The 23,588-nt window shown below is 41.4% G+C and overlaps 1 protein-coding gene across 3 annotated transcripts in view; it reads left to right on the top strand.

Moving 5' to 3' along the window:
* Dcbld2 (discoidin, CUB and LCCL domain containing 2) overlaps nt 1-23,588 on the top strand; it is a 65,903-nt gene that overhangs the window by 34,150 nt on the left and 8,165 nt on the right. For 2 of the 3 annotated variants that reach the window (XM_075961755.1, XM_075961736.1), the window contains exons 4-13: nt 6,948-6,999; nt 9,650-9,722; nt 10,011-10,144; nt 12,539-12,579; nt 13,520-13,735; nt 14,460-14,584; nt 17,885-18,035; nt 18,972-19,058; nt 19,203-19,328; nt 22,767-22,860. In XM_075961755.1, the coding sequence (XP_075817870.1) occupies nt 6,948-6,999; nt 9,650-9,722; nt 10,011-10,144; nt 12,539-12,579; nt 13,520-13,735; nt 14,460-14,584; nt 17,885-18,035; nt 18,972-19,058; nt 19,203-19,328; nt 22,767-22,860 (1,099 nt within the window). The remainder of the gene's footprint in view (nt 1-6,947; nt 7,000-9,649; nt 9,723-10,010; nt 10,145-12,538; nt 12,580-13,519; nt 13,736-14,459; nt 14,585-17,884; nt 18,036-18,971; nt 19,059-19,202; nt 19,329-22,766; nt 22,861-23,588) is intronic. The other variant, XM_075961745.1, reaches the window with a different exon arrangement.

Raw genomic sequence — 23,588 nt, 5'->3', positions numbered from 1 at the left:
TAGTTTCACCAGTTTTGCAGAGACATAATTTAAAACAGAATTTATCTGTTAAAATGGTTGCAGAAGAGGCAGTTCAGCCTATGGAGTGACGTTTGTGCCAAGCAGACACATAAACAGTCTGAAGTGTACCATCCTGCTTCTAGTATTTTCTTGTGTAATTGGGATTCTGATACCTTAGAAAGTCTGTGAAAAAGAACCAATAGGATTGTGCTGAGTTAAGCTAACAGTCACTTCTAGATACACTGTTGCTAAACACTATTGCAGTGTTTAGTGTCCTAGATACTGTGTAGGTCACAAAAGAAGCCTGCTAACTTTTGACATGTCTTACATTCATAGGAAGTTAGGTGTGGAGGAAATTTCATTTGATGTAGTTACCTTATGTGGTTTACAGCTTATTTAACTATGGTTAATTGCTTAGGCGACTTAGCTCTCTTGTACGTTATTGATAAGAAACCTTACTTCTCGGCACAGAAATGTGTCCAGTCTCCTCCTATGGAGTCTGCTTTGACCGGTATCATTGTAATTTGTCTAAGAGAAGCCTCATATTTAATCTCCACCTTTAAATATCTATCAAAGGGATCAGCCATATCCCACACCCTTTTGTATCTGGGCAAAGAGGTCTGCCTACGGGGAAGTAAGGTTACTGAAACAGTGTTGCTGTGCCTGTGCTAGGGCAGAAGTTGGCCCTTTTAAGGCATTCTAGAGGATTTGAAAGAGTTGAGTTTGTAAGTATATATCTGTTGTCTTTTTCTTGGTTTTTCGTCTTTCTCCTGTTTTCTCATTTCTGGTAAATAATTAATGGTCACCTAGGAGCATTACTTGATCTTTTGTTACATTTAGGTTCCTTTCCTATAGAAAGAAATGATTACAGTTGTATAAGATATTACATGCCACAACTAATAGAATGTAGACTGTATATATAATGGTTACTGATACTACTGGGACGTTTTTCAATTCACTCAAGAACACACAGCAGTATGACAGGGAAAATCTAAATAAAAGTAGTTCATAATCTCAGAATAGAACACTATCTCAGAAATAGCCATTGCTGTCAATCAAAATATTCCTATGAGAGAAACCAAGATGCTGCTGTATTAAATGACTTGCTGACATATGAAATAGTTACCATATTTTTACAGTATTATGTATGGGACAACCTAAGATTTTGAAATATGTGCAAATAAAGTTTCATAGAACAGCTACGACGTTCTCTGTAAATTGTACTGAAAGTTTATTTTGCAAGCTGTATCAAGATGGCAATATATATAATATTGTTAAACTTTGAGTTGTCCTAAGAAAACAGGATACTTAGTACAGATGTTCATCTGAGACTGGCCTTTCTGAGTTAGGGGAAGGACAGAAGCCTTTTACAGGACTTAAGGTTACCCTCTACCTGGCTTACATTTATCCTTCTGTCTAGTGAAGAACTGTCGCCATAGATGCTTTTTCTCCTTGAGCTGCACAGAAGAGCAGGAGTAAAGGCTGCTCTTTCGGGGCCCTGAGAGATGCTCTTGCCTAGAGTACTGAAGAAAAATATAATATGCTATGTCATAACGTGTGTATATGCCTTAGTATATTTTATGTGTTTGACTAAAATTATACAAAAGTCCTACGTAGAAGCTCTTACCTAAGAGTGTAGTTAATTGCACGTTGCCTGCACTTCTAGAACACTGATGTTCTGGCATTACACAATAATCAAATAATTCCACATCAGTATTTATTATTGTAATCTTAAATACTTTGCATATGAGTTAGTCTTTTGTTCATTCCAAAGATCTTGCCATTATTTCTCAAATCTCTAATTATTGGCCAATTCTGGAGATCTCTATGAAAATCTGGCTACATACCAGCAGCCCCACTCTTAACCCCTGTAGTTCAGGTCACTCCCAGTGTTTACCTCAATTATGACGGCAGATTCCCTTTTGACCTTTGTCCCTTTGCTTCCCTTTGAAGGTACTCTCTGTGTAGTGGTCAGTGGGATTTTTAAAAATTATTTATTTATTTATTTTCTTTGCATTAGTGTTTGCCTGTTGCTTCTCTCTATGAAGGTGTTGAATCCCTAGAACTGGAGTTTCAGACAGTTGGGAGCTGCCATGTGGGCGCTGGGAACTGAACCCGGGTCACTGGAAGAGCAGCCAGTGCTCTTAACCACTGAGCCATCTCTCCAGGCCCAGGTCAGTGTGACTTTATTAAAATGAAATTCCCATCTTCATCTGCCGAGCATCCTTGCCTCCAGGGCCCTGTAGAATTCAGCTGCCTGTGATGTGCCTGACTTCTTTTCACCGTGGCTTCATAAGTGCTGACCAAGCACCCACATGGGGCCTTTTTTACTTCATACCTAGTTTCAGAGCCACATATCCCGAGCCTCATCACTTCACCCACTTAGAGTTTTGATCACATGTCACCTTTGCAGTGAGGTCCATGCTGGATATAACTCTTGAAAGTTCAAGTCTTAAACTTTTCCTCACTTGTACCTTTATTTAACTGAAGTGTTATCACCGTCTGCCTTACTATACATACATGTTATACGAATGATTTCTCTTACCCTCTCCCACTTGGAGGTTGGTGTACTTTATATATGTAGACATTTTCATCTGTCTGTCTTCTCACTAATGCCTACACTACCACCTGGTCATGTTTTTATATCTGATGTTTGCTGAGGAGCAATGGAATGAATACCCACCATGGTTCTTTACTATGCTTTATTTTATCCAGACATGCCTATATGGTATATATTAAAGTCAATGGTTATTTCTTCTTATGATTTTTAATTTTTCTAACAAATTTATCAAGATTTAATTCCTATACATTACAGTACTCCTGCACAGAGTAGTGACTCGGTGTTTCAGAATTTTCAGAACACTGTAGTCCTAGCCACTGTTTGAGGGCATTTCCATCGCCCTGAGGAAGAGCCCACAGTTAGTCTCAGTCTGCTCCACTGGCTGCTGTAACTCCCTCCACCCTTTGTCACCACCCACCCACTTCTTATTCCTGGGTTTACTCATTCGGGACACTTCAAGGATAATATAGTTTGGGATGTTTGTGATTGGTGCCTTTCGCTACATATTGCGAAGTTCTTCTGTGTTGTGATCAGGTAATACTTTGGTTTTATAGCCAAAGTATATTCCATTGGCTATATCTACATTTGCCTTTTTAATATTTCATCTTAATACTTTTTGATATTGAGTCTAGATCCTAGCAGATATATGACTTGTCAGAATAATTTTGTATGCCATTATATTAATTACTTTTATGACTGTGATAAAAACCTCTATAAGTTGCACCATGACCAATACAACTTATAGAGAAAAAAGAATTTATTTGAGCATATACTTTCGTTAGAGCCCATATGATGGAGACAGCTTGGTAGCAGGAGCAGAAAGCTGAGAGCTCACATCTTGAACTTCAAGGATGAAACAGAGAGATGAAACTGGAAGTAGCTGAGACTTTTTAATCTCAAATCCACCCACAGTGAAATATTTCCTCCACTGAAGCTGCACCACTTAAGTCGTCACCAGACAGTGTCATCACCTGGGGACCAAGTGTTCAAATGCCAAAGACTATGGGGAACATTCTCATTCAATCCCCATAGCCATCTTTCTCCTTGACACTAACCTTTGAAGCATAGGCTTTTCTAATTATCATTTCTATTTATCTGAGTTTGATTGCTGTGCTTTTCATCATATTTAAGAAATCAATCCTTAATCCAAAGTCAGGATTTATTCCTATATTTTTGAAAAGTCTGCAGTTTTGTTCTTAAATTTTGGTGACTTTGAGTTAGTATTTGTATATGTGAGAGAGGTAACTAGTTCTTTTGTGACTGGATCATGGACATCGATGTCATGTTACTCACAAGACGATCCCACCAGCATACTGCTCCGTTATGTTATCCAGACACCACAGCTGAAATTCACTTGACTATGAATGTGAAGGGTTAACTCTGGACTCTTGTGACCTTAATCCTAGTCCCTTCCTCACAGTAACTCCCTGCACACTGCTGTCCGAAGCCTCGTTCTAACCACATTCACCTTGTCCAGGATTTGTCCTTATTTGTTGAAAGCTTTATAATAACAGTTTTCCGGAAGGCAATTTCCTTGGGAAAAGCTTTTAGGAAAGGCACATAACTTCTTAAATCCTTAAGTTGGTGGTTTTTATTTGCCTTCATGGAGTTGTAAATGTCAGTTTATACTCATGGTTTTCCTTTCCTGCCTTCAGTCTTCTTGGCTCTCAGAGTTGTCCACTTTGGGCTTTTATTTCCTCCTCAGGAGCTCTTTGGAATTTGAGATCCAGGTCATTATTTGCATATTAGCATGGCCTGTTGTGCAGCTTAAGCCCTGAATGGGCTTACTGTACATCTGGTGTGAATGTAGGAGAGGCAGCTAGTAGTCACCTTGCAGCTAGAATGCTGCATTGGAACACACAGGTACTGTTCATGGCAGTCTGCTAATTTTAGAAGCTGAGTTTCTTAATTGATTCTCACTGATGCTGTGCAAAGGTTGATAGGCAAATTCTGTTGACTTGCCCTTCCTAGTGAATTAACTAAGTAATAGTGAACCCCCATGGAGAACTCTGAAAACAGATTAAATAATTGAAATTGCAGTGATACATACATATTGATCTCTACAAATTCTTCTCAAAATACTGCTGTCCTATCTGCTAACACACACTCTGGGTCTTATAAGTATGTAGTAACAGTGTTGTAGGAAGTCATCCATAAGGCTTTGGCTGGCTCTTGAGGTCCTCATAAGGGATTGCCTCGACCAGCCTTAATACAGGGGGAGGGCAAACTGCAGTTGGGATGTAAAATAAATAAATATTAAAAAAGGTTCTCAAGGTATTAGGGCTGTGATAAAATGTCATGACCACAATCAACTTGGGGAGGAAAGGGTTTATTTAATCTTATGACTTGTAGTCTATCATCCAGGGAGGTCAGATCAGGAACTCAAGGCAGGAGCTGAAGAGGGGGTCATGGAGGAACACTGTTTACTGGCTTGCTAATTGTTGCTTGCTCATCCTACTTGCTTCCAGACCCAGGGACTACCTGCACAGGGACAGTGCCACTCATGATGGGCAGGGACCCTCTTATCAGTTGTTAATCTAGACTGTACCCCCACAGAGTTGCCTCCATGTCAATCCTATGGAGGCATTTTCTCAATTAAGACCCCTCTTGCCAGATATGTCTACGTTTGTGTCAAATTGGGGAAACCAACCATCAAGAAATGCTCATAATACTATCTGTTATTGCCTTCTTGTCTCCTTCCAGGGTCTGGTAAGTTACTGGATGTAGCCAAACATGGTAACAAACAGAAACTTTTGGTTTTCCAGGGAATCAGTGATAAATGTTCATTGAAAGTCTTCTGTGCAGCCTACACTGTAATTCCTAATTTCTATAATTCCAGAAGAGTGAGCTCTACACAGCTCTACTCTTTGTTCAAGGACAAGGTGTTAGAAAATAATGTTGCAGCCGGGCGGTGGTGGCGCACGCCTTTAATCCCAGCACTTGGGAGGCAGAGGCAGGCGGATCTCTGTGAGTTCGAGACCAGCCTGGTCTACAAGAGCTAGTTCCAGGACAGGCTCCAAAACCACAGAGAAACCCTGTCTCGAAAAACCAAAAAAAAAAAAAAGAAAATAATGTTGCTTGTAACTATAATTCTATTAGCAAATTAGCCTTTTAATAATATAAGTTATGCTGGGATCTATAATTATGTGTTGGTTAAAACAAGCAAAATGGAAGTCCCGTCAGTGGATAAAGGGATTTCATATGTGAAAGACTAGGATGGTTTTTTGAGGACTTGACAATCAAGTTGAGATGTTAGCAAGTAGTCAGCTAGGTTTTCGGAGCAATAGAAAAGCTGTGCAGATAGTGTATGCCCAAGGATGCAAAGGAGTATGAGCCTGGGATTCGGGAGAAGGTGTGCCCAGGGATGCAGCAGAGTGTGTGCCCAAGGATTCAGAAGAGTGTATTTCCATGGTTGCAGCAGAGTGTGTGCCCAGAGATGCAGGAAAGTCTGTGTCCAGGGATGCAAGAGAATGTGTGCCCAGGCATGTAAGAGAGTATGTGCCCAAAAATGCAGGAGAATTTGTCCAGGCATATAGATGAGTGTATGTGCCCATGGATGCAGAAGAGTGTGTGCCCAGGGATGCAGGGAGTATGAATACAGGGATACAGATAAATTTTGTGTTCATGGACACAGGACAGTGTGCCAAGAGATGCAGAAGAAAGCCAGGGTGGTGAGAAACCTTAATGTTGAAAGTAAAGCAAGGCCAGTCCTGTAACATGCCTCAATCCAGACTTTCTATTCTATCCTAAGACAAGGAAGGGAAGACGCTCGATGTTCTTTTTAAGTAACTGTGCCTGTGACTGAGTTTTTAATTAAAGGTATGTTAGCTTTTGTTCCAGTGAATTGTGAAAATAAATTCTTCAATGTGCTTAGTGATTGCATGGGGCATTGATTACAACAAAAGGCTCATTATCTGTGGAGTGTCCAGATGATGCGGATACTGCTGGTCCCATCTGTGGACTGATGAGACTTTGAATAAAAATTAGAGCTCTAGAATTAATTTACTTCTTTTTGTCATTAGTTTTGTTTTTTTTCTGTTTATAAACAGAATAAGGTCATTTTTAGTCATAATAATTAATAAATATTTTTCTTTGTGTAGTGAGGGCCATATTTTATAGAACCACTAAGGAATATATAAATTATACTTCTCTATGTACTACACATGATCTGTGACTTCAGGACATGATATATTAAACAGCAGTATTAAGGAAAACAGCTCCAGAAGTGGATACATCAAATAAGAGAAACAGTTTAACAAAATTTTTGAAGTTATAGGTAGTCATATTTTGAAATTTAGATGAATACAGTTTTATACTATTTTATAGCATTATAGCATTTTGATGAAATTAATAAGTCTTATTAAATAGTTTTTTAATTTTTTTCTAGATTTAATCACTTGTTTGGATAACATAACTAAAATTTCGGAACCTGAGTTCAGGTATGAGCTTGCACGTATGCTTGTGCGTGTGTGCGTGTGTGTGTGTGCGTGTGTGTGTGTTCCAGCACACCTCTTCACTCTCATTCCTTTAGAGAGCAGGCTACTGTATAAAGTGTGATGCATAGCTAGGCATTGATGAAGACCGCAGCAAACCATGCTTATTTAAAGTCGTCCAGTTGCCCTGTTTAAATTTTACTTTAATTGTAATGGTTAGATCTCCAAAACAGGAATATACCTTTTATTTTTTTCTTTTTATGTAGAAGTGTATGAGACAGGATCTCACTGTGTAGTTCCAAGTGGCCTAGAACTCAGGATCCACCTCCACTGCACCAGGTGCCATGGTTCGAGGTAACTAGTAGGATGTTCTGAAGTTCGAGCAGTCTCTTAAATCTGACAGTGCTCCTGAAAATGGAAAAGCTGTTCATTCTCCATATTATTTTGCTATTTTTATCCTTTGAAGGTATCAAACATTTATACAATATATGTTGGTAATACCCATCCACCACTACTGCCCTTGAACTCGCTGAGTGTCCTCCATCCCATCTCCCTCCCAGCTTCATATCTTCTTTTAATTGTCATTGAGCTTGCCTGTATGCTCATGGGTGAGTGGCCATCCTCTGGGACATGAGCAGCATACCAGTGGCCAGATCCCCAAAGATGAGTAACTCTCCCTCTCTCAGCCTCCATCAACTGTTCTTCAGATAGGCTAAGGCTAGACAGATAGATACATACATACATAATAGATACATTCATATATAGATGATAGATGGATACAGACACACATAGATGATAGTAGGTATCGATAGATGATCAATAGATAGATGATATAGGTAGATATATGATAGATAGATAAATGATAGATAGATAGATAGATAGATAGATAGATAGATAGATAGATAGATAGATAGGCAGGCAAACTAACAGAGACTATAATAGGGTTCTTAATGTTTTTTCTCACCAATTTCCTACAATATCTCTGCTTTATGCCTTTGTCTTGTGCTTGGACAAGAATTGACTTCTTGATTTCCCTTTTCTAACCTTGGTTGGCTTTCTTCTGTTAGTCACACTTCAGTCTTGTCTGTGTACACAGCATATGTTCCTCACTGCAAAGCAGAACATGTTGTGTTTTCAGTGCCCTTCTCACTAATTTCCGTTGTGCTGGCACTCCCCTAAAGAACCTTTATTTTATTTTTAGGAATGGCTCCGTGGCTGGGGAGAGGCTCAGTGAGTAGAGCCATTAAAACTCAAGTATGAGGACTTGAATTCAGTGTCCCAGAACCCACATAAAACCCAGGCATGGCTGCACACTTCTGTAATGCCAGTGCTGGGGAGGTAGAGGCAGGAGAACCTCTGAGACTCAGCATCAATCAGCCAGCCTAGCCTAGCTGGTGAGTTAGAATCCTAGGTCTAGGGAGAGTATCTGTCTCCAAAACCTAAGGCGAAGAAATATTGGGGAATGTACCTGACGTTAACTCCATCCTCTACACACAAATGAGCGTGCATTCATACACATGCACACAAACACGGAAACACGTATGCACATAAAAGGCTGATATTTCTGTGGAAAACATGCTGCTTCAGTGTTGTTCAGTGTGTCCTGGATGACATGGTTTCCAGCTCTGTTGTCACCCCCACATATGAGCTCTCATCACACCTCCTGAACTATGTGCTGTCTTCTTGTGTCCCCTAGCTATCACTCATGAGTCCCTATAATCTCGTGCCTTCCTAGAAGCAAGAATAACCTTTCGAAAACGTTACTCACTGAGTTGCGTGTGTAAGCTGTCACAGTCCTTTACTGGCTTCCTATTTTGATTTGAAGATGCATCCCCTACTTCACAGCCCACAAGGTTTCTACAGGACCTGCATCCTGCTCCTCTCCTTGTACTCACAGCACCTTTTAGGACCACAGCAGAGCATCCTGTCTCAGAACCATGCTCTTCCTAGCTTCTGGTGTGAATTTCCCATCAGTGACTTACTTCAGTGACATCTGCCGGCTCAAATAAGCAATATCAAGCCCTGTGTAAGAGGAACCTAGCTTTGTGACTTAGGTACACAGTTCTTTACTTTCCTTGTCTGTAAAATGGAAACAATAGTAATAAAAGTACCTCCTCCATGAGATGGTTGTGTGGATTACCTGAGAGCTTTGGGGTGCCCCCTCAGACATAGCAAAATTGCTGGATGTATGTATTTTATTAGATAATAGTTCTCTCAGTCATTTAAAAACTCCCTCCCCATCCCAAACATCTGTGTAAGTGCTCAATGAATGTTTTCTTCCGCCATTTGAGTATGAATTCAGATGGAAGGACCATATCTTATTTGGTTAGCATTCATAAGTCACAGACCTCATCGGGCAACATAGTGGACATTCATATAAACCTGAGGGGCATGGTGGATAGGTCTTAGAGTAGAAAGTAATCTGCTCATGACGAAGTAAAATAGTCGAGGAGTTGTAGGCTGCGAGAACATTTTTGTCAGTATGTTCACTGTTTGTGGGTCGAAGAAAGTGTGAGTGGGCTTTTTCACAAGGGTTGGCTCCATGTTGCTCTGCACTGCACGGACTCAGCATGTATGGATTGTATAAGATTTCTCCTTGGGGTGTTTCCCGCAGGAAGTAAGCATTCCGTCATTTTTCACTTGTTTGCCTTCTCAGTAAATTCTGCCCAGCTGGCTGCCTGCTCCCTTTTGCTGAAATATCTGGAACAATTCCTCATGGATACAGAGATGTAAGTTGAATACAGACTTCCTTCACTGCTGTGTACACTGTTATTTTAAACTCAGAAATGCTCCCAAGATAATATATATTATATGTCTCTGTCTTTTCATGTGTTAGAAATGATGCCTTTATAGTAAAACCTAACTCTTCTACTAAAAGTATATTTGTTGCAATAACCTGTTTCTGAGAATCTGCCATATCAGCTAAATTCTTGAAAAAGTACAGGTATCATCTTTGTGAATGATAAGAAGAAAAGTTCATTTAATTTTTTTTGTTTTGTTTTGTTTTGTTTTTCAAGTCTTCGCCACTGTGCATGGCTGGAATCCATGCAGGAGTAGTGTCAAACGTCCTGGGTGGCCAGATCAATGTTGTGATTAGCAAAGGCACCCCGTACTATGAAAGCTCTTTGGCCAACAACGTCACTTCCGTGGTGTAAGTGCACATTCTTTGTAGTAAGCATGCTGGGAGGTAGAGGTGTGTGACACTATTCCAGGGGAGACATAGACAGATATCCACCAGAGAGACAGCCAATGACAGCACCGTAGTCCAGTGTGGTGAACCAGAAAGGTTTTTTTTTTGGGGGGGGGTTCTTACAGGAATAGGGTGACAGGTTCCTTACAGGAACAAAAGTAGTCAAAAGAGCTATATCACCAAAGCTCACCTCAGCGTTGGTAACAGCTCACAGAAACTGGAAATCTGGAGCTCCCTGCACACACAGGCCATAGAGCAGTCCAGCAGGGAGGAGGTGTTCTTCCCCGTGGCTCTGGAGCTCCGTGCACACACAGGCTATCGTGCAGTCCAGCAGGGAGGAGGTGTTCTTCCCCGTGCCTCTCCTGCTCTGCACTGCTTGCCTTGTTCTGCCGCACCAAGGTGTGTGAGTGCTGCTGCTTTTCACGGCTTTGAAACTATCTGGAACAGAAGTCTAGGAGTTTGTGAACAAGGTCATACGTCCTTTGAAGATAAAATTCAAAAGATGCCCAGTGGTGGTGCACACCTTTAAATCCTAGCACTCTAGAGAGGTAGGCAGATTTCTGTGAGTTCAAGGCCAGCCTGGTCTACAAGAGCTAGTTCCAGGACAGAGAAACCCTGTCTCAAAAAACAAAAACAAACAAACAAATAAATAGATTCAGAAGATGAAACCATAGTCCTTGCAGTTTGTGCAGTCCAGAGTGGACCATGGCTAACTGGAATCGTTACTAGAAACAGATTTTGACATAAAGTAGGAGTATTGTAAAAGATACTCACAATAATACTCACAAAATATACCTCACAAAAGAGTTGTAAATATGGATTCTCTTGGTCTCTACAGTATTCAGGTATTTTGTAAAGCAAAGACAAGACATCCAAATCAGGATCAATTGAAACATTAAATAAACATGCAGTGTTAGCAGTCTGCTTCTTCCCTGTGCTCAGTCCTGCAGACAGGTTCCTTTCAGAAGGAAAAGAGCGTGGTCCTTACACAGGACATGACAGAGTACCAGCAAACTTGTCTGTGAAAGGTCACCTAGTAGCCAGGCTTACAGGCACGTGCCTACATTGCTAGAGGCAGAGGGCTGTGACTTTGACACCAACTTGAACTACAAAATAAAACCCTGTCTCCAAAAACAAACAAAACATGTCTCCTCCACTAATGCTTTTTTGTTTATTTTATCCTCAGCCTTTTAATTGCATAGAAAACATTCTTAGTCTGTTGCCAGGCAAAAGTGGCTTGCTCTCTCCCTTTGGTTTTCTGTTACATGATTTTATGCACATCCTTTCATTCTTCCCTGGGTTCTACCCTTAGAGTTTGGAGGCATGTGTAGTTTCCCTTTCATATGTAAAAAATTATATTTTCTTTGGCATTGTAAGTAACCCAGGGATGACATCAAGTTGACGGATAGTAGGTTATGTACCATCATTGTGCCATTTCGTATAAGATATTTAAACATTTGCAGATTTTGCTACCTGCCAGGGAGTATAGGATGTCCTGGAACTGGTCTCCTCAGACACCAAGGGACAACTGCATGTTTGTAGGTTTCTGATGGAACGTAAGATGGGTGTGGTGTCGCATGCTTGCAGTTTCCAGGCTTAGGCAGGGGAAGCAAGAAAATCCAGAGTTTACAGTCAAGTTGAGCTATTTAGTGAATTCAAGGCCAGCATAGGCTAATGAGAGAGATCTTATCTCAAAATAATAATAATAATAATTTGCATCCTCTTGTGACCATTTGAGCATTGTGTTAAGGGAGGAGTGTAACTGAACATCCTCCAGGTCTTGTGGGGTCTTAAGTTTCTTTTGTTCTGTAACAGGCAAGTTTTTCTCTTGTCTGACCCTTCCGTCCTCATCAGCTCACCCATCCTACCCATTCCTTTGAAGTCCAGATGTGATGGCTGTCATAGCTCACCTCAGACGTGCTGATTTTCTCTAAGGAAAATGCAGTCTCTTTACTAGTAGCCAACTCTTGTGTGCTTATGAGGACGCTTGAGTCTCACCTTATTCTCTGAAGTACCCCTTTTCATGTTCTTTCACAGAGTTAAAGAGAATAAAAGATTTATGTATTTATTTCATGAGAAAGGAATAAAATAAGAATTAAAAGTTACACGGCATATTTGTACAGTCGCCTGTGAACCTAGATGCTAGCCGGACTTACAGAAAAAGTTGTTTGTGGTAATTTCACAGGTTGTCTTCCTCAGGGAAAAAGAAGCTTTTTAAAATGCATGTTGTTTGATTTGTAGTCATGGATTCTTCTTAGCCCTTTAAACAATAGGAGAAATTAACATTTCACTGTGATTAATACAGGGAAGCTACATGTTAACTGAGTATCACATGAGACCCTTTCTCTCTTTCAGGGGCTATTTATCTCCGAGTCTGTTTACATTTAAGACAAGTGGTAAGCCTTCCATGCACGCGGGCCATCATCTTTGTGTCATAGCTAATGTTGTTCTGAGCACCATCAGGCACCCAGTAACTGCTGAACTGTTTACTCTTTCTCATTCGCTTTCAAGAAGAGCATGAGTAAAATAAGGACCTAATTATATGAAGGGTAGGCTAGCTGGGCAGTGGTGGCTCGTGCCTTTAATCCCAGCACTTGGGAGGCAGAGGCAGGTGGATCTCTGAGTTCACTCTAGAGCTACACAGAGAAACCCTGTATCGAAAAACAAACAAAGATTTTGTCTGAAGAAAGAATTCATTCCATTTGTCTGAAAGTTTGAAGTCAGATGGGGAAGGCTTTATAAGATATGCCACTGAACAAAACCTATGAGAGGTCCAGTAAGAAGTTGCCTTTTCGCCTGCTGGGCACCGCAGAGACAGGATAGTGTAGCTCTGCAGACTTAACAGCTAATGCTTGAAAATATATCTAGTCAACCCTCAAATCCATGGCTTTCACACCTACAGATTGGAAAGATGTAGAGGAAATCTTGTTTCTGTGCTAGGTACATGCACAGAAATTTTCCCCACGTTTTTTTTTCCCTAAGCAATATAGTGTTACAATTATGTACATTCAATTTATATTTTCTTTCGCATTGTATGTAGCCCAGAGGTGACTTAAAGTTGACAGATAGCACACTATGTGCCCATACTGTCACATTCTATATAAAAGACTTGAGCATTTGCAGGTTTTAGTAACTGCCAGGGAGCACGGGCTGTTCAGAGCTGGTCCCCTGTAGACAGCAAGAGGCAAGTGTAGGTTTGTAGGTTTCTGGTGGGACACAGAGGCCAAGGCCCAGAAAGCAGCTGCCTGGTTGTGCAGTCACAAGTCTCTAGAAGCACTGCTATAGAGATCTCAAATTTACTTCTAGAAACCAAATGGGTTTTCCTCTCTACTTCAGGCTGTTATGGGACTCTGGGGATGGAATCTGGGGTGATTGCCGATGCCCAGATAACCGCATCATCTGTGCTGGAGTGGACTGACCACATGGGGCAGGAGCACAGCTGGAAACCGGAGAAGGCCAGGCTAAGGAAACCTGGGCCTCCATGGGCTGCTTTTGCCACGGATGAGCATCAGTGGCTGCAGATCGACCTGAATAAGGAGAAGAAGGTAACAGGTGAGAGACATGCTCTCTGCAGCACACCAGCACGGCTTTTATTTGGAAACCCCACGACAGCTGAAATTTTTGGAAATTAGGTCACTGAAAATTATAAAGCTTGCGCTTCAGTTTTCTCCACGGGTATTAATGTTGCTGGGAATGCTTTCATAAATTTTGCCAAAAGCAGAATTTGCATTTAATTTTTAGTAGTTCTATTTTATTTTTAATATGGTCCTTTTAAGGTAGAGTTTTAGTTAAGTGAGTTTTGAGACCTCTTACAGTTATTAAGGAATTGATAGCTAAGGAGAGTGCATTGAAAGTGCTAGAAGAAACTTAGGTTCCACATGTGCTGAGTACAGATTTAACTCAGGCCGACTCAACGGCCATCAAGGTGATTGAGATTGCTTTAGAGACTTAGGCTGAAAGATTCATTTTGCCCTGGTACTGAAGATACCCGTCATCGTGCTTGATGTTCTTTCCCAGAAAATCATTCTTGGCAGTGGAAATGTATCTTCTAACGGTATGAACACAAGCGGCAACGGCACAGTAGTTCTTCCCTCACATGTGCTCATAATTCTTCCTGTCTCCAAAGGAGCAAAGCTGGGGCTGTTAGGATGAAAACTGCCCACAGAGGTGGAAATAAGCCACCGACAGGAATACTCGCAGGGTGCATCGCAGGTGTTTATTGCTGACTTTGGGAGTCTCTGCCTGTGCATTGATGAAAGCAACTCTTTGTTCCCAGGTATTGTAACCACTGGATCTACCATGGTAGAACACAATTACTATGTGTCTGCCTATAGAGTTCTGTACAGTGACGACGGGCAGAAATGGACTGTTTACAGAGAGCCTGGTGTGGAGCAGGACAAGGTAAAGTGGGCCTTGGCTGGAGTTACGGAAGCTCGCTAGTTCATACTTAAATATGTTCATAGCATGTCTTACACTGCTCTCTTCTGGGTATTCTAGGTACTGTTTGTTACTGTCTTCACCTTATAAATAGGCTTAGAAAACTGTTGGTGATTCCAGGTCTTTGTGATTGTATAAGTACTGATTTTTGTTACTGAATTTTTATCTAAATATTTTGGCTACTAGAGTAAGAACTTCTAAACAGTTACATTCCGTTTCTTGTCTTTCTAAAGTTTCTGACTTCCTTCTCAGATTTCAACTACAGACAAGAAGGGAGGGAGTTAGAGCCAAAAGCTAAAGAACACTGAAGATCGAAAGGCCATTGTGAGGTTACCTCACTGTCTGTGTCAGTAAAAATCAGATTTTCCTACGTGCAGAATTTTCTTAATTTCTGTGATACTTAGACATTTCCGTCTTAGCAAAAGATTGTGGAGATACTGGAACTGGCCAAGCAGGTGAGAAAATGGAAGAGGAGGTAGAAGTGTCTCCCCCGGGTGTTTGTCCCACTCCCTGGTTTCAGGGCTGTGATCATTGAGAGAATCTTTAAGAGGAGGAATCTCTATCCCCAAGGAAGGTGAAGATGGCGTTTTCTCTCAGTGAGATGTGCAGGGTTTCCCTTTAGTTCTTCTCCCATGCTATCTCATAATCCCTGGAGGACACCTCACGGTGGCCCTGGTGCTCTGGTCGTTCTCTTTTCTTTTCACCTATCCAGGACTTAGCTTGGAAATTTCCTACTTTTTTGTCTTTCTATTGTCTTTTTTCTGCAGTATCTTATCTGTTAGCCCCATCTAATGCATTTTTAGCTCCAGTACTGTCTTTTCTCTTCTTTATTTTCATCTTGAGTTTTAAATTTTTCTTCCATGTCTTTCTTCATAGGTACATGGAACATTGAGCATATAACTCTTATGGTGTGCTTATCCAGTAATTCTATCCTACATATCACAATGCCATTATGCCATTGATTGCTGCTGGATGCTTTTATTATCATAATTCTTTATATGTGTTTGAGCTTTATTCTGGGATGCAATTAAGCTGTCAGAAAACGGGTTTTTTTTTTTTCATTCAGGTCTTGACTTTTAAGAATTGCTAGGCAATGAGCAGCTTTGGGTTCTAACTTGCCAGACACCATTGAGACAATGTCACATGCATTATGAGACTTCTCCATTGTGTGCACTAGCAATGTATGGTATTTTGAGGCCTGTGTCATTTTAAGATTGTTTACTGGCCCTGGGGTTCTTTCTCTGATTCTAAGCTGTGTCTTCACGTATGATGAGGGCTTAAGGGAAATCCCCTTGCAGAGCCTACTAACCTTTATCTAGCTCGTCCATTCCTGCTGTCATTACTCCGTTCCTTTCCAGCTTCCTGCTCTATTAAACTCTACGCCAGGAATTGTAGATATCTGCTGGCCTCATGGTCCCTCATTCTGTCTGTGCCACCAATGGAGCAGCCGGTTCCATGTGGAATACTCTTGCCCTGTAACCTGGAAATTCACCAGTCGGCACCTATGAGCAGGGCTCGCCTTGTCTGTTTTCCTTCTCTGTGGTTCTTCCTTACCCTCTGCTTCCTGTTGCCCAGTGTCTTGAGTCCGTCATGCACTTTCCCATTTTCTCAGTTGTTTGTGGCTGAGGTCCAGCTCCTGTCACTCAGTTACAGACAGCAGAGGACGTCTTACATTGATTTGCATCAAACAGCACTCTTTCTCCTCACTGAAATCTGTTGTGCTCTCTTCTTGGGTAATCGATGTGTTTGTTTTCACACATCTTTTAAGTCTGCATACATACAGAGCCTACATTTGCTTTTATTTCCAGAAAACATGATCAATATATCTCCTAAACTTTCATAATCTATTGCTTCTATTATATTACACATCTTTGTGTGTGTTTGTGGGGGGGGGGGAGAATGAGAGAGTGTGTGAGAGATAATGCCCCATATGACAGACTCCGTGAGTAGGCTTTTATTTCTGCTTTTATTTTTCCTACGGGTGGCGTCTTACAAACCTCCCTGTGCACCAGATTCTCAGTAAATGTTGGTAGATCAACTATAGCATTTTGCTTTTGAGACAGGGTCTCATATAGCCCAGCCTAGTCTTGTCCCGAAATGGTGCTTCAGTTAATTCCTGTTCCCTAATAACAAAACTGCAGTTTCTGCCTTTGTTCTATTTCAGAGCAGTATCTGAGGAAATCATAGAAGTTTACAGAAGTGGAGGTTATTGGATGCTCAGAGCAAACCCTATAGAATATTATAGATCTTAGTGTATCTTTAAGAGTATATAATTTAGTTACCTGTGGATGGGCCCAGAAGACATAGTTATCATACTTGGGCTGGCGTGTCTAGTATGTGCATGTTCTCACCTTAGGTTATAATAGAATGGACCTCATTGATTTGGCATGAGGGGAAAGCAAGGCCCTGCTAAGCTAGTACAGCCCTGTGGTTAAGGTAGAGGACTCAGTCATGTCAGCTCCCTGCTGCTGGCCACTGTTATTCTATGAGTCATGCTTTCTGTGCCCTGCCTTGGGAATCATTTATGGCAAGTACATGAACATTCTTTATAAATAAGACTCAGCTCTTATTTATATAGAGTATAAAATACTTTTGCTTGAAAGGAATGAGCTGTCACTTTAAATCATGTTTTTACTTAAAGATGGTTTATGTAATACATTTTTAGCTGTTTAGTTACAGTCACCATATAGACGGGAACACTGTTTCGGTTATTGCTACTTCCTATGAGCAACAAGTACTGAACTGGGTTGTGATCTGCGGCATGCCATAATATAGTAGGTCCAGCAGGTGGAGGTATAGGCTTGTTTACGTCTGCCAGTCTGCGTTCAGATCCAGCCTAGGGGGAGATAGTGCACGAGTGAACAGTGCGACCAGGCCCTCGTATGGTCGGCTCTTTTTCACTTTCAAAGTAAAATCAATATGTTTAAATAATTATTAATTCCACAGGGACTGGGGCTGGTAGTTTATTGATTCAATTAACTGTGTTGCTGCATTTGAAACTTCTCCCAGACTGCCGGGTTAGCACTCCTGTTCAGCCAGCCTAAAAGCATTTTTATAGTTGGTGTGTTAGTATTTCCCTCATATTAGCTCCAGTGGAAAATGTGCAGCTTCTGAATAACTGTTTCTCCAGTTTGTAATGAAGTCATTTTCTGAGCATTCTGTTCTGTTGTCATACTTTACAGATGTTGTTGAACATGCTTAAGTGGAGCAGTCCAGTTCTGGTCTCTTTTGATGTAAAATACCAATTTTTGTTATTTTTTAAAGATATTTCAAGGAAACAAAGATTATGACAAGGATGTTCGTAATAACTTTTTGCCACCAATTATTGCACGTTTCATTAGAGTGAACCCTGTCCAGTGGCAACAGAAAATTGCCCTGAAAGTGGAACTCCTCGGATGTCAGTTTACTCTCAAAGGTAAAGAGTCAGCGTGCACAGCAGTGGTCTGCACTGCTCCCTTCTGCATCTCCCGCTGCACCAGCCCTTAGTAACTGCACACATGGGATACTGTGGCTTTCCGTTCGTGTCCACAGACATCATGGCCAGTAATGGCCCTCTCTGTCACTTCAGCTGGATACCGTTCTTTGTAACTGGAAACCTGTCGGTCTCCTTTCTCTAGTAGGAATTGCTCATTTGTTTTCCTGATCATCAGTTTAAAACTACAAATTAAAAGGCAGCATCATATTTTGACTCTAGTCTTAAAGACTCATCTTCAGCTTTCGTGTGATGAGATATGTACACTGGAGATTCGAGCAGCAGCCTTAGCATAAGTAACTTTGATTTTCAACTAATTAAAAACTGTAATAATTCCCTCAATATTTTATAACATTTAATGTTATATATTCTTTTGTTTGTTTATTTTGTTTCTCAAGTCAAGGTTTCTCTATGTAATAACCCTGGCTGTCCTGGAACTCACCTTGTAGACCAGGCTAGCCTCGAACTCAGAGATCTTCCTGTCTCTGCCTCCCAAGTGCTGGGATTAAAGGCCACTGTCACCTGGCTGTTATTTGCTCTTATGTCCTACGAAACTGCCACTGTGCCTGACGTAGTTGGCTGCCTATACATACTTATTAAATGCACTAAAGATGGCACATATTGAACTATTGCTATGGAGTCCAACAGCATTCTGTTCCCCAGCATTCTCCTAAGGTTGTTTATTAATAAATATTTAAAAGCTGGAAAGTCTTAGCTTTTCTACATTTAATGTAGAGTTTATCCATCTAGATTCTGAGATTTAAAATTGCTCTGCAGAATTGATTTAGGAATTGATGACCTGACCATTTAACGTTAGTCTTTTTAAACTATTATTCTTTAAAAGTAATATGTATAAACATTTCTGAACCATTTTTAAAGGCCGTCTTCCAAAGCTTACTCAGCCTCCTCCACCTCGGAACAGCAATAACCTCAAGAACACAACAGCTCATCCCAAACTAGGTAAAGGTATGCCTGCTTTTAATATGTGAGTTTGATATGCCCTGGATTTATGACATAATGTCCTATAAATATATCTAAAACATTATAAAAATTAACTTAATCAAGTTGCTAATGATAAAAAAATAAAGATTTCTCCAAACTTTTTTCAAGGTCGTGCCCCTAAATTTACTCAAGTACTTCAACCTCGAAGTAGGAATGACCTTCCTGCACAGACAGCACAGACAACTGCCACTCCTGATATAAAAAATACGACCGTAACTCCCAATGTAACCAAAGGTAGGCAGACCAGGCGCAATTCGGTTACCTCGTGGGGGTTTCTTGTCTTCAACTCAGGGTTTCCAGCTTACTGACTTTTCCTATAGTTTTGCAGCTCATCCAAGAAAAAAATAAATAAATATAAACTTCTCTCCTTAGGGAAAAACCCTCATGTTCTTTGGTCAGAACACAGAACCTAGGTCTGTTCTCTGGTCCGTGTAAGCCTGATACTCAGCTGTTGTGCTGGGCTGTTCTGTAGGCTTCCCTTTATGACCCCCATCAACTAAACACATGATTCTCAAGCTCAGAAACTTATTACTTGTAGAAATTATTAAGCCACAGCAGCAAGCAAGCATTTTTACCCATATTATGTGTTAAATTACAAATGGGAGAGTTGATAGAGGCAAGGAAAAAAACACAGAACTTTTGAGTAGAAACAAATGCTTTTTTAAAAAAATATTTCAAGTAGCATTCTAATCTAAAAAATAAAAGCCCTCTGCATTCTATACATTTGTAATTTGGGGGGTTTGTTCCTGATTATTCCTTCAAGCATTAGAATTACTTCTAAATTGTATGACGGTGATGAGTACAGTGTTAAAATGTATAAACCACTATGATTCTTTCTACTCATTGAGAAGAAAAATGTACATTAAATTCAGAAACGAAGGTGCCAGTGTCACAGGAGAATCACAGCCAGTGCTAACTGGTGAAAACCGCTCATTTTCAGCAAAGTGTGGAAAGACAGTGTCACTAGGGACCTGCTAGTTCCTGTCTCCTTAATAAAGATGCAAGGCTCTAGGGTGGTTTTTGTACCGCATAAGAAGGAAGCAGCAGGGCAGTGAGCTGTGAATCTCCACAGCTGCAGAGTCAGGGAACTGGAGGAGAGGAAAAGAGAAAGTTAGCAAGCAGGGTGAGCAGCTGTGGGGGAGAGGAGGAGACGGCCTCAAAGACTGAGAAACACCCCACCCCACCGCACTCCACTCCACCCCACCCCTTCCCTCCGGGGCGGGGACACATAGAGAGACAGAGACAGAGAGACAGAGAAAGAAGGGAAAGCATGCTTGGCGCCAGGCTGTGGTTCTGGGTTCAGAGGATCCAGGACTGACCTCATGTCCCCACACCGAGGGTTTTACCAGGTCAAGTGGTTAGAAATAAAAGTAGAGAGACCGTTTATGAAGAAAGAAACCACATGTCCGGAGTGCAAGTGGGGTTGGTGAGTTGAACGAAGGAAAGCCTCGAAACTGTTGGGGCACCCGGCGTGCAGCCCTTATAGGACCTCGAACTGTGCCCACACTGCTGTTGGTGCCACCGGCGTTTCTCACGCATTCTCTGCTTGTGTATGAAATCCGTGTGGGAAAAGCTTCCAGCGTTGGTGTGGTCTGTTTCTTTCGTCTTGATGCTTCCTTCTCCAGTTAGGACACTCTGGCCACTGGAGGGCACTTCTTCCACAGTAGCGTCCCACCAGCCCCTTTCTAGAATTAATAACTACTTTCATTTTCTAAAAATCTGCTTAAATTCAGCTTATTTTCTCCAGCTTTCCATCCATGAGCTTCTTGCCTGACTTCATCTTCCGCTTCCAGGTAATAATGCAGACGTATAATGTTTTGTTCAAGACTAAGCTAAATTGTTTGTGCTTCACAAGAAGACAAAAGCATCTCAGATGTGTTCCTCAGACTCTGTCCACCTTTTCTGTAAGATAGGGTCTCCTTCTGGTCTGGAACTTGCTGGCCAGGAGGCCTCCCAGATATGCCTGTCTCTGCCTCCTCCACGCTGGAATTATAAGCACATGCCAACACTCCTACCTTTTTTGTGTTTTTAACATGGTTTCTGGAGACTGAATTCAAGACCTCGTCTTGACAAGGCTGCTACTTTATTATTCCTGCGTCTAGGCAGATGTCTTAATGTCTGGGTTTTAATCAGACTGGTCACGTAAACCTTGTGACGTTCCCTCCAGCTCTAAAAACAGTAAAGAAAAGGCTTGTTCATCTTTCTGATTTCTGAGTGCTTCCTGGCCTCTGTCAGGATTTTATTTCATCTACTGCTCCTGCTCCTCTTTCTCTTCCTGCACTTAATTTCATGGAGAAAATTGTATCATGGTCAGATACTTCCAGTGAGCTCTTCCATTTGTTCTCTATGAAAACTATTTTAAATACTCCCCATATTCTCAAATGCTTGATCAAGAGCTTTTTCACTCACAGCCCCCTTTATCCCCTCCAACTTTTCAAGGCAGAAACCATGAAAAGGAAAATCCCTTTTGGGGGAGCCTGCACACTTACTCTGCTCTATGCTCTGTTTAAGGCACTGATAAAGGAAGTCTTTTGTGCTACCCAGGATGAAACCCTTCCCCCGGACCTGGACCCAAGCATCTGCTTCCTAAGTACCTGACGTTATTCCACCCTCCCCTGCTGCTCCCTTCTGTGGTGTGTTCTTCTCCTCTTGGATACAGTATGGTGGAGGGTAAAGGAGAAGCTATGGGTTAGACAGTGTCCGCTGACCCTCAGTGACCTGTCGGCACGTGCTGCCCTGTCCTGCTCACTGGCGGAAGAGGAAAGAATTACTATTCCAAGTAGCTCTGAGCAGACCGTTTTCCATGGGATGAGATGAGGAGAGAAGGTGGTATCTAAGTCCCTGCCCACTCCAGCATCGAGTGTGTTTCTGATTATTTATGTACAGATTGCTTTCTGTGCTTGCCTGCTCTGTAACCTGGCCACAGCTATAGATGTTTATTATAACATCATTTTGGTTGCTATTTTCTGATCTATTGTGAAAATAGCACAGATATTCACTGGATATTCAGATTTCTTCCAGTTTTCACTCTTCTGGGCATCTTTGAAGATGTATCTTTGACTTGATGTCTTCCCAAGAATAAACTCTTAATGTGGAATGGCCGTTCTTAATAGGTTCTTAGACATACTGCCTCAAAAGACCAATCAGAAATACTGTATTTATATTCTTTCTCATCAACAAATCTGCTCCCCGCTGTCCTTTCCAACAAATATGCATTCTTTTTTTAATGGCCTCCAGTGCCATAAGCAAAAGTAGCACCTTGTCTGGGTTTTCACTAGCAGTTCTTTGCTCTGAGGCTTCTTTGTATTTTCTGTATGGGTTGGTAATTGACCATGAACTTGTTTTTGTGTGGTTTTGACCTGTGTCTTATAACACACACTCTACTATGTATGCATAAGATGCTTTTCTGGTTTATCATTTGTCTTTCAACTTCTGGTAATTTAAAATCTATGCTGCATCTATTTCAGACATGTGCAGAGATAGAGGTGGAGGTGGCCTGGAGGGCATGCTGAAGGACATGTTCACAAGCCTGTGTCACCCATTGGTGGCCAGCCTTGTTTCATAAATGATAGTTAAGATTAAGTGTTGCTATGCTAAGCCTCAGCTTCTCTTTCTTTTCTGTGGTGATTTCTGCTTCACTGTTAATGTGATTGTTCTGTTTCATGGCTTCAGATGTCGCACTGGCTGCCGTTCTTGTTCCTGTGCTGGTCATGGCTCTCACCACGCTCATCCTCATTTTAGTGTGCACGTGGCATTGGAGAAACAGGTCAGTACCGAGCATGTTTCCATGACTGATCCTGGGAGACACGCAGTGATGGGGAACATACCCTATCTATACAATAATGGAAGTCCAGTACAGTTCACCTGTTCATCTCCAGGGACAGTTAGTGCCTGTGCAGCCCCAGTGGTAAATGAGGGCTGCGCTGTCCCTGTTGAGCTATACATTAAGATGAACATACAGCTATTTGGCAACACTGAAAAAATTAGACTCACTGGTCTCTCTAACATGTTTAGCAGAGTTGGCTTACCAAAATAACAAACACTCATGTTTGGTGAGTGCCATATAAATGAAGTACTGGGAAGACCATGAGAGTCAGCCTGAAACCCTCTCTTCAGGAAGGGCACGTTTTGCTTAAAGAAATAGGATCTACCCAGATAAAAGAAAGTGATGTCTTAACGCTCAGTTTGCAAGAAGAAAATACCATAAAACAGGTGGTTTGTAAATCAATTTCCTTGTTGTTGTTCTGGAGGCTGAGAACTGGAACCTGAGGTGCTGGCAGATGAGTAGCTAGCGAGAGACCCCTTTGTGGTTCAGACAGTAGAGGGATGAACAAGCTCCCTTCAGCCTTTCCTAGGGATACTGATTCCAATACAGTCATGACCTGATCCCTCCTAGAACCCCACTTCCCAACACCGTCACCATGTGGGGTTAGGATTCTAACATCTGAATCCTGGAGAGACACAGGCATTGGGTCTTATCACAGTTAATAGTCC

Source organism: Microtus pennsylvanicus, chromosome 1, assembly GCF_037038515.1.
Source record: "Microtus pennsylvanicus isolate mMicPen1 chromosome 1, mMicPen1.hap1, whole genome shotgun sequence".
In the NCBI taxonomy this organism is placed as follows: domain Eukaryota; kingdom Metazoa; phylum Chordata; class Mammalia; order Rodentia; family Cricetidae; genus Microtus; species Microtus pennsylvanicus.
Note: the sequence above shows the minus strand (reverse complement) of the source record. Positions and strands in the feature narration are given on the sequence as shown.